Raw genomic sequence first — 12,127 nt, 5'->3', positions numbered from 1 at the left:
GGACTCGCTTGTGGCACTGGTATACGTCTCTCATTAGCAATCGCGCCCTGCTTCATACCACAGTCATGTTACAAGCATGTATTCACTCATCCATAAAAGATCCATCAGCTTGACGACAAGATCCATAATTTCGCTTAATGCTTTGCGTCATCGATATATACGCCTTTGTTATTGTAAGAGGTTAGCGACCCCTGGTGGTGAAAAATCCTACATATTGTACCTTTAATGTACTTTTCAACAGTGTTTTATATTCTTTGGCTGAATGTTATTGAAATTTTTACTGCACATGTATTGCATTCATCTCAAATAATTGCTATTAGATTGAATAACTGCCATTAGACAATTTATCAATAATCGCTACAGGTCTGTGGATGGCTTGCTTATACATATAAAAAGTAGAGAAATACTTCAAACAACATAAGATTGTACAAATGTCAAACTAAGGAAGGAGGCGGAGCTTCCAGAGGAGACTTCAGATTTGTCACTTGTCTTGTTACTTTGTTTTGCTCTGCTTAGGGCTCACAATGTTGCTGTACATAGTCATTTGGATCTTAACCGTTGCAGGTAAATACATTTTTTCCTTTAGTGTGTGTGACTGTATTACTAAAAATATGCTTCTTTAAATGCCAATTGAGCTGTGGAAATCAACATATTTCTCCTTTTTTTTTTTAAGATGTCACTCTTGCAGATGCCATTACCTCAGAACACACAGAAGTGCATGCAAATGAGAACGAGAACATGACACTATCCTGTAGGTATTCCTCGGCATATAGTCTTCTTTGGTATCGACAGCATCACAGTTCAGCTCCTCATTTCCTCATGCTCATCCTACAAAGCTCTGGAAAAGTAATACAGAGTTCAGACGAGCGCCTGTCAGGAAAACTGAACGTGGAGAAAAATCGTATAGATTTGGAAATCCCTTCTTCCACAGTACAGGACTCAGCACTGTATTTCTGCGCTCTGCAGACCACAGTGACAGGAAATCAAACATTACTGTACAAAAACCTAACAGCATGAGAGTTTATCATGCCCATTATTCACGCTTACTTAGGGGGAGGAGCTTAAGCTGCTTTAAAGAGCTCAAGTGCCATCACAGACGTGCCATTTCAGCATAATGCTGCTCATCACAATTATCCTGCTCTGTGCTGTTGGGAGTGAGTATAACTCAATATTGCTTAGTCAACATTATTTGTTTGTCTTCATAATATACCATATTTGAATATGATTACTCTGTAAATTATGTCAGACTTAAGCCAAATTAAAACAATATGTGTTTTTATAGTACAGAGTATATTTTTCTAAATTTTTTATCATCATTTTCAGATGGAAGGTTTGAGAGTCTCATTACATCAGACGAAACTGAGGTCTTTCATGAGGAGGGTGACAGTATCGCTTTGTCCTGTAGCTACTCAACAGCAATTAGTTTGCATTGGTACCGCCAGTATCCCAAATCAGCTCCTGAATATATTTTATTAATTCTCCAAACCTCTGGACGGGTCCAGAGTGCAGAGAATCTGGATTCTCGGTTTTCTGTGAGACTAAATGAAAAGAAAAACCGTGTGGATCTGATCATCTCCTCTGCTAAAGTATCAGACTCTGCTCTGTATTACTGTGCCCTGGAGCCCACAGTGACAGGAAACACTAGAACACGGTACAAAAACCTGCCTAAACATAGTAGAAAAGATATAGACCCATAACAAACAGTTCCTTTCACGAAAAACAAATGCTTTCAAGGCTCTGAAAAACAAACATGATCTCCTGAACTCCTACCATGTAATCCTCCTTCAACCACTTAAGATATTGCAACACTCAAACAATATAACAGTGTAATAGCCCTAACAATATGTATATTAGAAAATATAAAGACTATCATTAGGAAAAAGAGACAATCATAAAGTTCATCAATTTTAAGATTAATCTGCCATCTAGTGGTCCATTAGGCTCACGACACTGGCCGGACAAACTTGTGAAATATGTTTTTGAGGCTTTATGATATCATATCAAACAGTGAAAATATAAAAAAATAACACTGTCATCTAAGTGGCAAAAAATGTGTTTATAAAAATAGAGTCAGTTTAATTCTGTCTTTTATTATTGCATGTATTCATTTCTGTTCTCCATTTTGGTGGAAGGTCACCCAATATTATTTGTGATGATATTTATTCTTTTAAAGACTACACAAACATGTTTTATATGAAAACACTAAACATTGAATGAAAGAAAACAAAAGCAAGAACCAGTTCGATTAGCAAAAAAAAAAGAAAGTATATTTCAGCAAGGTTAACCAATATTATGGTCAAATATTTTGACCAAGTTGACCAGAGTACTAAATTGTCACTGTGAACATAATTTCTTGGTTTCTGAAATTAATTTGTTTTACTTTATGTTTAAATAGGCCTATGTTTGAACTTTTTTTGTCTTTCTAAGCTTTCTCTTAGTCCTGAGTCTGATTTAGAGAGAAGTTCATGAAATGATCATGAGAATGATTCTGCATTATTACATTATACCAGCAGGGAGCACCCAGAGTCTTGATCTACAATGAAAGTCAGTTATGTTGTGTGAAAGGATACACAAACCTGAGAGTTCAGAGGCTGAACAGGCATTTAGCTATTGTTTTAGTTCTATAGCAGATTGATTTTGGTCAATCATGAGAACTTGGCTGAGGGATATCCTTATTGTTATATTCTGTCTAGGTGATGTAGCAGGTTTTTATTAATTTCATTCTTTTTAGAAAATGCTGTTTGAGAATGTGTTGTGAGAGGCAGTATGAGTTAAATAATCTTATGTGCTCTCCACAGATTGCAGAGGACAACATACTGTACGTCAGCCAACAACAATAATTTCAGCTTGCATGGGAAAGACTGTAACCCTGAAGTGTGAATATAATACAACAGACACAATGCCTGCTCTGCTGTGGTACAGGCAAACTAAGCATTTACCTCCAGAATATATATTAGTAAGACACAATCTTGGAAATGGAAGTAATTCCAAAGACTTCCCCAACAAGCGATTTCAGTCCCTGCTGGATTCTGCAGCAAGACGAATTACACTGACTGTCCAGAACCTTCATCTGTCTGACTCTTCTGTGTACTTCTGTGCTTTGAGGCCCACTGTGAAAACAGGATATTGAGTTTTCTAACAAAAACCTGAACTTCGCAGCCCACATATTACAGTTTGTTGCCACTCTCATTGTCTGTATACACTCTTAAAGATAAAGGTTCTTAAAGGTTTCGTTTTTCTTCGCAGTGATGCAATTGAAGAACCATTTTTGGCTCCACAAAGAACCTTTCACTGAACAGGTCTTAAAAGAAGCATGGTTTCCTTTTGAGCGAAGACATTTTTAATAATCTGAACCTTTTTTTTCTTCTTTTTTTTTACTGTAAAGGAACTTTTGTGCAATGGAAAGTTTACATGAATGTTTAAGGTTCTTAATGAGACCATCAATGCCAATAAAGAACCTTCATTTTTAAGAGTGTGTGATAAAACACTGCTGATATATAAAAACAAATATAAACAGTATATATAAAATATAGTAAATTTTATTACAAAATGATACATACATATTTTATACTTAAAATGTTTTAATAATACAATATAAATATGTATCTATATACATATGGTAAATCAACATAATATCAATAATATATAATGTTATATAATATATCATAAAATGTTCTGGATCAACAAAATTACACTAATTTACCTGGGGAAAATATAAAAATAAAATAGTCTTTGCCATAGATTAAAACTTCTGACTTCTGTCCTACCAATGTATAACCTAAAATGTCATAGGCCAGTAACGCAACAGCAATTTGAAATCTATCATCATTTGATTGTGATGTTTTATTTTGCTATGGACAGCACTTAAAACTGCCCTATACAAAGTTCTGGAGCTGGTAAACATCGACTACATTAATTTACATAATGCCCTATTTTAAATGAATTGCCCTAACACCTGTGAAGAGAAGACTTCAACTCCTGTGAGGACTACAGATGACACAAACTCTGAATCACCAGTGCTAAATTTCTATATATTGTAATCATTATTTTCACAACTTGAAATAATGACTTAAATGAGCTCATTGTTTCTGCCTTAAATTAATACATTGCTAGCTAACTGCGTGATTTGTATATTTGGACACAGTATAACCTCTGATAACAGATCACTCTAAATTGTAATGTAGACACATGCATTTTATGTAAAGCTGCTTTGAAACTACAACCCCAAATCAGAAAAAGTTGGGACATTTTGTAAAATGCAATAAAATCAAGAATCTGTGATTTGTTCATTCTATTTAACCTTTTATTAGCTGACAAAAATACAAGGAAACGTTTTCCAATGTTTTCACTGACCAACATACCGTAATTGTATTTTGTAAATATGAACAAATTTTGATTTTGATGGCTGCAACACACCCCAAAAACATTGGGACAGAGACCAAAAAAAAAAAAAGTGAAAAAATTATCCAAATTAGATTATCCAACTATTTTGAAACAGTCCACAATGAGCAGGTGAATTGGTAATAGTTGAGGGTTTCATGTTTGGGTGTAAAAGTGCTTCTCAGTCTTGTTAAGCAAAGGTGGGGCATGGCTCATCACTTTGTGCCAAATATCTTGAGAGAATTGTCAAACAATTAAAAAAATCACATTTCTCAATGCAAGATTGCAAAGCATTTATGCCTTTCAACGTCTTCCAAACATAATATTGTCACAAGATTCAGGGAATCCAGAGAAATCTCAGTCTGTGTTGGGTAAGGCAGTAGACCTCTGTTGAATGTGTGTGACCTTTGAGCCCGCAGATGGCATTGCATAAGATACCATCATGCTACTCTGTCAAATACAGCCACAAGTGCTCAGAAGTAATTTGGAAAACCATTTTCACTGAACACAGTCTGACGCTGCATCAAGAAATGCCACTTGAATCTCTGTTACGCAAGGAGAAAGCTTTACATCAGTTCTATGTGGAGATGCCGGCGAGTTCTCTGGGCATGAGCTCATCTCAGATGGTCTAGAAGAAAGTGGAAATGTCTGCTGTTGTCAGATGAATCCATGTTTCAGCTTGTTTTTGGGAGAAAATGGAATCGAGTTCTCAGTCCCAAAGACGAAAGGGACCAACCAGACTTTCACCAGCGACAGGTGCAAAAGCAAACATCTGTCCTGGTATTGGGGTGTATCAGTGCAAGCGTTATGGGTAACTTGCATTTTTGTGAAGGTACCATTGACATGGAGGCATATATTTGGATTGTACATAAACTGCCATCAAGATGACATCTTTCCTGGGAAGCAAGACAATGCCAGGCCTCATTCTACACGTGCTACAACTGAGTGGTTTCTAGACACTCTGCACCATAGAAGGGATGTGCCTGCCTGTTTACTGCAGTCCAGATATGTCTCTTATGGAAAATGTATATGATGACCCATCATGAAAAGGAGAATCAGGCAATGATGACCACAGACTGTTGAGAGGCTGTCTTGTATCAGACAAGATTGGGCAAATATTCCACTAGCAAAACTCCAACAATTAGTATCCTCAACTCCCAAATGATTAAAAAGTGTAATTAAAAGCAAAGGTGATGTGACACAGTGGTAAACATGTCTCTGTCCCAACTTTTTTGGGGTGTGTTGCAGTCATCAAAATAAAAATTTGTTCATATTTACAAAATACAATTATGTTGGTCAGTGAAAACATTGGAAAACTTTTCTTTGTACTTTTGTCAGTTAAAAAAAAAGGTTAAAAAGAATGAACAAATAACAGATTCTTGATTTTATTGCATTTTACAAAATGTCCCGACTTTTTCTGATTTGGGGTTGTATATGTATTCTGAAAAGTGCTATACAAAATTAATATGAATTGAATTGCACATTTACTTTAGGCCACTGGAGATGACAAGAACATAAGAGTTTGTAACAGCCCTAACTAGAGTCTAGCATCTGGTGATACTGCCAGTGACATCACTGCACTGTGATTGGTTGTTGAAAGCACTGACTGGGAGCTTCAGTTGTCTGAAGGATTCTGTTATGGCAGTTCTGCAAAGCTCAGTGAGGAAACCATCGTTTAAAACAATGTCTTTCTGTTTGTTAATAGTTTTAATGGCATTTATTGGTAAGATTTCTGTTCTACATGCATTTACCTTCTTTCTACATTACCAGTGCATATTTAATGCTTACTTTAGTGGCTTTACAACATTGAAATGAATGAACTGAATTAAATCAATAATGTATTAAATTGAGCTGAATAGTGTTGCATTCTATAAAGCTGCTTTATAGCTAAATTTTTTTTTTTTTTTTTTTTGCAATGCTGTTATTTTCATGTTTATTTCTGTAAAGCTTTGAAACTAAAAAAGAGTTTTACAAATAAATGTGAGTTGATTTGCTTTAAAATGCTAATTCAACATTCTTCGCAGGTGCCAGTATACAAGACAGCATTAATCCAACATCTCCTGCTGTCCATACAAAGGACAATGAAAAAGTGACTATTTCTTGTGAATACCAGTACACTGTGTCAATGAATAATCTACAGTGGTATCGACAACACCTCAACAATACCCCACCGGAATTCCTGATTCTGATCATGGAGTCGGGACAAATGCAGACCGCTACACCTCCTCATCCTCGGCTGACAGCCTCAGTTGATAAAGCAAACAAGATGGTGAATCTGGAAATCTTCCCTGCAGATGTGGCGGATTCTGCAATGTATTACTGTGCACTGCAGCCCACAGTGGCAGGAAACACCATGAACACCATACAAAAACCTGCTCAAAGCTAAAAGGTTTAGATGTTAGAAAACAGGAGACCAAAGAGTCTGCACACACACCACAAGAGGGCAGCACTTTTCAAGACTCAACAACATAAGCATGTGCATAAAGTTGAAATGTTGTACTATCAACCACTTAAGACTATCACCTCAAGATATTATAAACAGAAGCACACAACTGATCAGTAAATTCAGGATGAGGAGATCGCTAGTTCTAATTCTCATTGCTACATCAGGTATTTGATATAGCCTAAAATGTATTTGAATTTGTAACATGAACGTATAATTTCAAAGCTTAATAAATCAGAATTTATCACAAAGCTTTCAAATAACAATTTTTATTTCCTTTCCAGTTGCTCTTGATGATCGCATTGGACCAAATGAAGCTGTTATTATTAGAGATGAAATGGAACCGGTGACATTAAGTTGCTCATATGAAACGAGCAGAGAATATGTCGATCTTTATTGGTATAGACAGTTTCCTAACAGTGAGCCACAGTATTTACTGTGGAAAGGTGCGCGATCAAGAGACGGCACAAGTAATATACCAGATCGTCATTTTGAATCATCTACAAACAGAACATCCACTGAACTGATTATCAAAGCAGTTGCTCTGAAAGATTCTGCTCTCTATTACTGTGCTCTTTGGAAAGACCCAGTGATACAAAATTTAAGAGAACCTGTACAAAAACACACATACTTTGAACTCAAAAACATCAAAGTATTAGCCAAACCAAGACGTAACCATTACTGTATGTGGTAACACCTGCGACTGATACAGTAGCCAAAACCCCCCAAAATAAAAGATTTAATGAAGCAGCACATGTACTGTGAACACAACAATGTGTTGAAAAGCAGATCATAGATATCCAGTGCTGTTTCTATCTTAATATTGACCTAAATCTTAAATTAGTTCTACCAAAAAAAGTAAATTCTGTCATTAATTACTCACCCTTGTGTCGTTCCACATCCGTAAGACCTTCGTTCATCTTTGGAACACAAAGAAAGATATTTTTAATGAAAACCGAGAGCTTTCTATCCCTCCACAGAGTTTCGACGCAACTTACACATTCAAGGTCCAGAAAGGCAGACATCGGTAAAGTAATCCATGTGACTCCAGTGGTTAAACCTCAATTGTATGAAGCGACGCGAGTGCTTTGTTTGCTAAAAAAAAAACATAATTTACCACTTTATTTACAAAAATATTGATCTGCAACGCGCGTTCACGAGAGCATCACGACGCATGCGTTGTTTGTTCACATGAGAGCTGACATTGTTGCGTGAACATGCTTTGGATAAAAAAGTGGTAAATTATATTTTTTGCACAAACAAAGCACTCACTTTGCTTCATAAAATTGAGGTTAGACCACTGGAGTCACATGGATTACTTAAATGATGTCTTTCCTACCTTTCTGGACCTTGAAAGTGGTAGTTGCGTTGGATTGGAGTGACAGAAACCTTTTGGATTTCATTAAAAATATCTTCATTTGTGTTCCGAAGATGAACTTACAGATGTGGAATGACACAAGGGTTAGTAGGCCTAACTAATGACATACTTTTCATTTGTGGGTGAACTATCCCTTTAAACATCCATCTGAAAATGTCATCACTATGGAAAATGCCATCATTGTTAGTATTAGAGTTTGAACCCACAATAAGCTACAGGTATGAAACATATGTCACTCAAACATACTAAAACATTCATTTTAGTGTCTGTCTCCTGCGGATAGTCACATCATGTTTCAAAATTTTAGTCTAGAGACCCCACTTTCTATATAAGTTTGGCTTTGAGTTGAGTTAGTTTGCTGTTAGTTTGTATGGTATAAAATAAAAATAAAATTATAAAATAAAATCAGAATATTCACCTTCAATTTCTCAAGTTTGTTCTGCTAATAATTTATGGGCTGTCTCTAAAAGGTGGACCCCCAACTCTAAACCTAAAACATGTGTGTTTGGGGTCAGTAGGAGGGGCTTTAGTGTTTTGACACCATCTAGGCCATCCTGAGGATGTGGTTTTGAAATAGATTAGCTACAAACTGAGCTGTCAGTCAAAGCATCGGCCTGAACAATGTTACTCTGTTTACTTAGCTTTCTATCTACATTCGGAGGTGAGTAGCTCAATATTTGATTATATTTAATAACTTCCATCTTGTAACCACAAACTTTTCAGATTTTTCATTATGAGATCTTTATAATCTCTGCATGTACAATAAATCCTCCAGAGGTCAGATTCAAGAGATTCCGAGATCACGGAAAATACTGTATAAGACCATAATGAACCTACATTTACAAATACTCATTTCTCTTTTTCAGGTGGTGGTTGTGAAGATGTCATCACTCCTGTCCAAACTGAGGTTTATGGGAAGAGTGGGGATAAAGTCACGTTGTCTTGCAACTACTCTTCAGCCCTTTCTTTGTACTGGTATCGTCAATATCTAAGGTCAAGTCCACATTTCCTTCTTCTGATACTGAAAAACAGCGGGGAGTCTGAAATCATGCAGGCTGGCATGTCAGTGAAATTAAATGAAAAGAAAACCTCTATGGATCTGGAGATCTCCTCTGTGAAAGTATCCGACTCTGCAGTGTACTACTGTGCGTTGAAGCCCACAGTGAGAGGAAACCCGTCAGTGCCGTACAAAAACCTGAATCTGGCTTGACAAAGTGTTCTTAAGTACTGAAAAATATACAAATACTATACAAACACTGCATCCTTTTGAATATACATTTTTACCACATCTGTTCTAAATCACGCTAGTACTATTTGGGGAACATTTTACAAGAAAGTTCCATTTGTTAACTTTAGTTAACTACATTTTTTAACATCATTTACCAATTTACCAATACATTATTAAAATCAAAAGTTAAATCTGTTAATATTATTTAATCGACCTGAGCTAACATGAACTAACAATGAACAGTTGTATTTAATTAACGTTAAACAATGTTAACAAATGTATTGCTAATTTATTTATTTATTTTTTGTTAATGTTAGTCAATGCATTAACTAATGAGAGCTTATTGTAAAGTGTTACCATTTTTTTTTTGATCTATTCAATATTCAGTGGTGAAATTAGGCAGACCGAAGTGATAATTGGCAGTATTGTTTTAGATTAAAATGATAAGAATCATTACCGAAGACCATTTGTTTGTGTATTTTTTAAGGAAGGTCAAAATTGATTGACTTTAAACTAGGGGTGCAACCATACATACCCTCATGTCACGATTCAATACATATCATGACACTGAACTCACGATACGATATTTGCGATACTCCAAGACATATGATAAAAGGTAAACAAAATATTTACTGTTTATTAAAATGCTAAATTGTAAATTACATTGTGGGTGTAAATGAATAGGCTTGGACTTGGTGCTGGTAATCCTAATGCACCGGTTAATAGTGACACCAAAATTAATATATTAAAATATAAATATCATCATGACTAATAATATCATTTTGACTAATCATTGTCACGCTCTACCAATATGATTGGTTACATTGTTTAAAGCAAGCCCCCCTCCTTCGTTAGTGACATCAGCATATTTTCTCAATACAGTCAAAGAACAGAACGTTTGGTCCATTTCCAAAGTTCAACTGACCAAGGTTACATTGAGTCAAATGTTTGTTAGATGATTAGTTCATATCGAAAGTTCGCCTAATGGCTACAGGAAGTAAGTCTTATTCTGTTGATAGCAAGTATGATAGGTTTTTTATATGATAGAAATATAAAATCAGAACTTTATGGTTAGTAACATGATTAACCTTATCTATTATAATTTTTCCACGACACTATCCATGATACATATTGTTGCATCTTTGTATTGCGATATATTGTGACACGATTTATTGTTACCCACCCCTACTTAAAAATATTGTTTTGCTGTTCATTTCTCTCTTTGTGCACAGCTATCTGACAATGACATTCAGATACATAAGCAGAGAGTTTAATTTCACACAGCCCAGCACAATATCTGATGAATGAAAATAACATCTATACCCTCAATGCAGGATTTATATTTACAAATGAGTTACATTTTTTGGGCATAGCTCTCAAAAATCTGTCTGAATGTGTAAAGACTAATTTTTTGCATGTGCATTGTCGCTGTTTTTTTTTCTTCTTTCTACTTTTTTAACATTTACCTGCCCCAATTCTTGTTTGTTTACACTGATTATATTGCAATATGTTGCACGTTTTTGTAGTTATAGTGTGGTTTATTTTCTAGTCTCAAAATCTCCCTATTGATCTTTATATTCTTTTTTTAAACAGAAAGAGCCTGTGCATTGTGAACTCAACATTAGTATCATTTCAGTATCAATGTTGTTTTCCCTCCCAGTAGGTATAGTACATCCTTGTGTCAAGAGGTGGAGCTCTCTGATTAGTTTGACTTGACTTTGCATGGCTTGTTTTCTGTTGTGGAATGGAATCACATCATTGTCACTCTTTGTAAGAGCATCAACCAACATGTGCCTTGCTGTCTTTGTAATTTTGGTTCTTCATATAGGTGAGTATTGATTAATTTCTCAGAATTAATTACTTCAATTATATAATAATTGTATTGATCAGAATTGCTTTTAACAAATATTTAAATTAATGAATATGCTTCTTATGCAATTTTACATCTTGTTTGTTTTAATTTATTTCATTGGTTCTCACAGGGAACATCCTGACAAACATGATAACGTCTCATGACTCACAAAAAGAAGTTTTAGAAGGTGAAAGCGTAAAACTCACATGTAACTACAGCGGAGTACCTGATACTCTCCAGTGGTACACTGAATATCCCGGATCTACACCAAAGTTCCTCCTCTACATCTATGAAAGTGGCTTGACAAGTGAAAACATACCAGAGCGTTTAACGCCAAGAATTAATAAAAATACAAATCGTGTGGATCTGGAGATCTCCTCTGCTGAAGTATCAGACTCTGCTGTGTATTACTGTGCTCTGCAGCCCACAGTCACAGGAAACACAAGAACACTGTACGAAAACTTCAAACAGAGAGAAATGTATTTAACAAGTTAAGCACTGTACTCCACATTTTTATACAAAATAGATTTCAGTTTATCTGAAAACAACTCTCATTATTTTATATAACATAATTTTGTGTTTTACATATATCCACTAACCACTGTTAAATCAATTCAGTTGAATTTGTGCATTGCTGTGCTTTTATTTTTTTTTATTGATGGATTTTATTGTACAAAGTAAAATGTTGTAAAGCTGCATCTCCTAATCATATAAGTTTCGGTTGTCACTCTGCTGCTTCTTGCTCAAGAATTACTTATTTTTAGCACAGTTCTAGTTTGAACTGATATCCATCTCTGTCTATATTAGTGTTGTCTTTGAAGTGCAGAGGAATCACCAAACCAAATT

The 12,127-nt window shown here is 35.3% G+C and overlaps 5 gene segments (V, D, J or C); all 5 read left to right on the top strand.

Annotated features, from left to right (window-relative positions):
* Nucleotides 1-439: 439 nt before the first annotated feature.
* LOC130071553 (T cell receptor alpha variable 30-like) lies at nucleotides 440-1,097 on the top strand. The segment is given in 2 exon segments: nucleotides 440-564; nucleotides 674-1,097. Coding segments are annotated over 2 exon segments (384 nt in total).
* Nucleotides 1,028-1,697, top strand: LOC130071581 (T cell receptor alpha variable 13-1-like). The segment is given in 2 exon segments: nucleotides 1,028-1,154; nucleotides 1,324-1,697. Coding segments are annotated over 2 exon segments (414 nt in total).
* Nucleotides 1,698-5,980: 4,283 nt separating this feature from the next.
* On the top strand, nucleotides 5,981-6,770 carry LOC130071542 (T cell receptor alpha variable 38-2/delta variable 8-like). The segment is given in 2 exon segments: nucleotides 5,981-6,103; nucleotides 6,405-6,770. Coding segments are annotated over 2 exon segments (447 nt in total).
* A 1,851-nt stretch (nucleotides 6,771-8,621) lies between these two features.
* Nucleotides 8,622-9,569, top strand: LOC130071552 (T cell receptor alpha variable 18-like). The segment is given in 2 exon segments: nucleotides 8,622-8,862; nucleotides 9,068-9,569. Coding segments are annotated over 2 exon segments (384 nt in total).
* Nucleotides 9,570-11,044: 1,475 nt separating this feature from the next.
* LOC130071580 (T cell receptor alpha variable 12-3-like) lies at nucleotides 11,045-11,776 on the top strand. The segment is given in 2 exon segments: nucleotides 11,045-11,257; nucleotides 11,412-11,776. Coding segments are annotated over 2 exon segments (471 nt in total).
* The last annotated feature ends 351 nt before the right edge of the window (nucleotides 11,777-12,127 follow it).

This window comes from Rhinichthys klamathensis, unplaced genomic scaffold (assembly GCF_029890125.1).
Source record: "Rhinichthys klamathensis goyatoka isolate OS25496 unplaced genomic scaffold, OSU_Roscu_1.1 h1tg000446l_1, whole genome shotgun sequence".
In the NCBI taxonomy this organism is placed as follows: Eukaryota; Metazoa; Chordata; class Actinopteri; order Cypriniformes; family Leuciscidae; genus Rhinichthys; species Rhinichthys klamathensis.
This window is presented reverse-complemented; position numbering and strand designations above follow the sequence as displayed.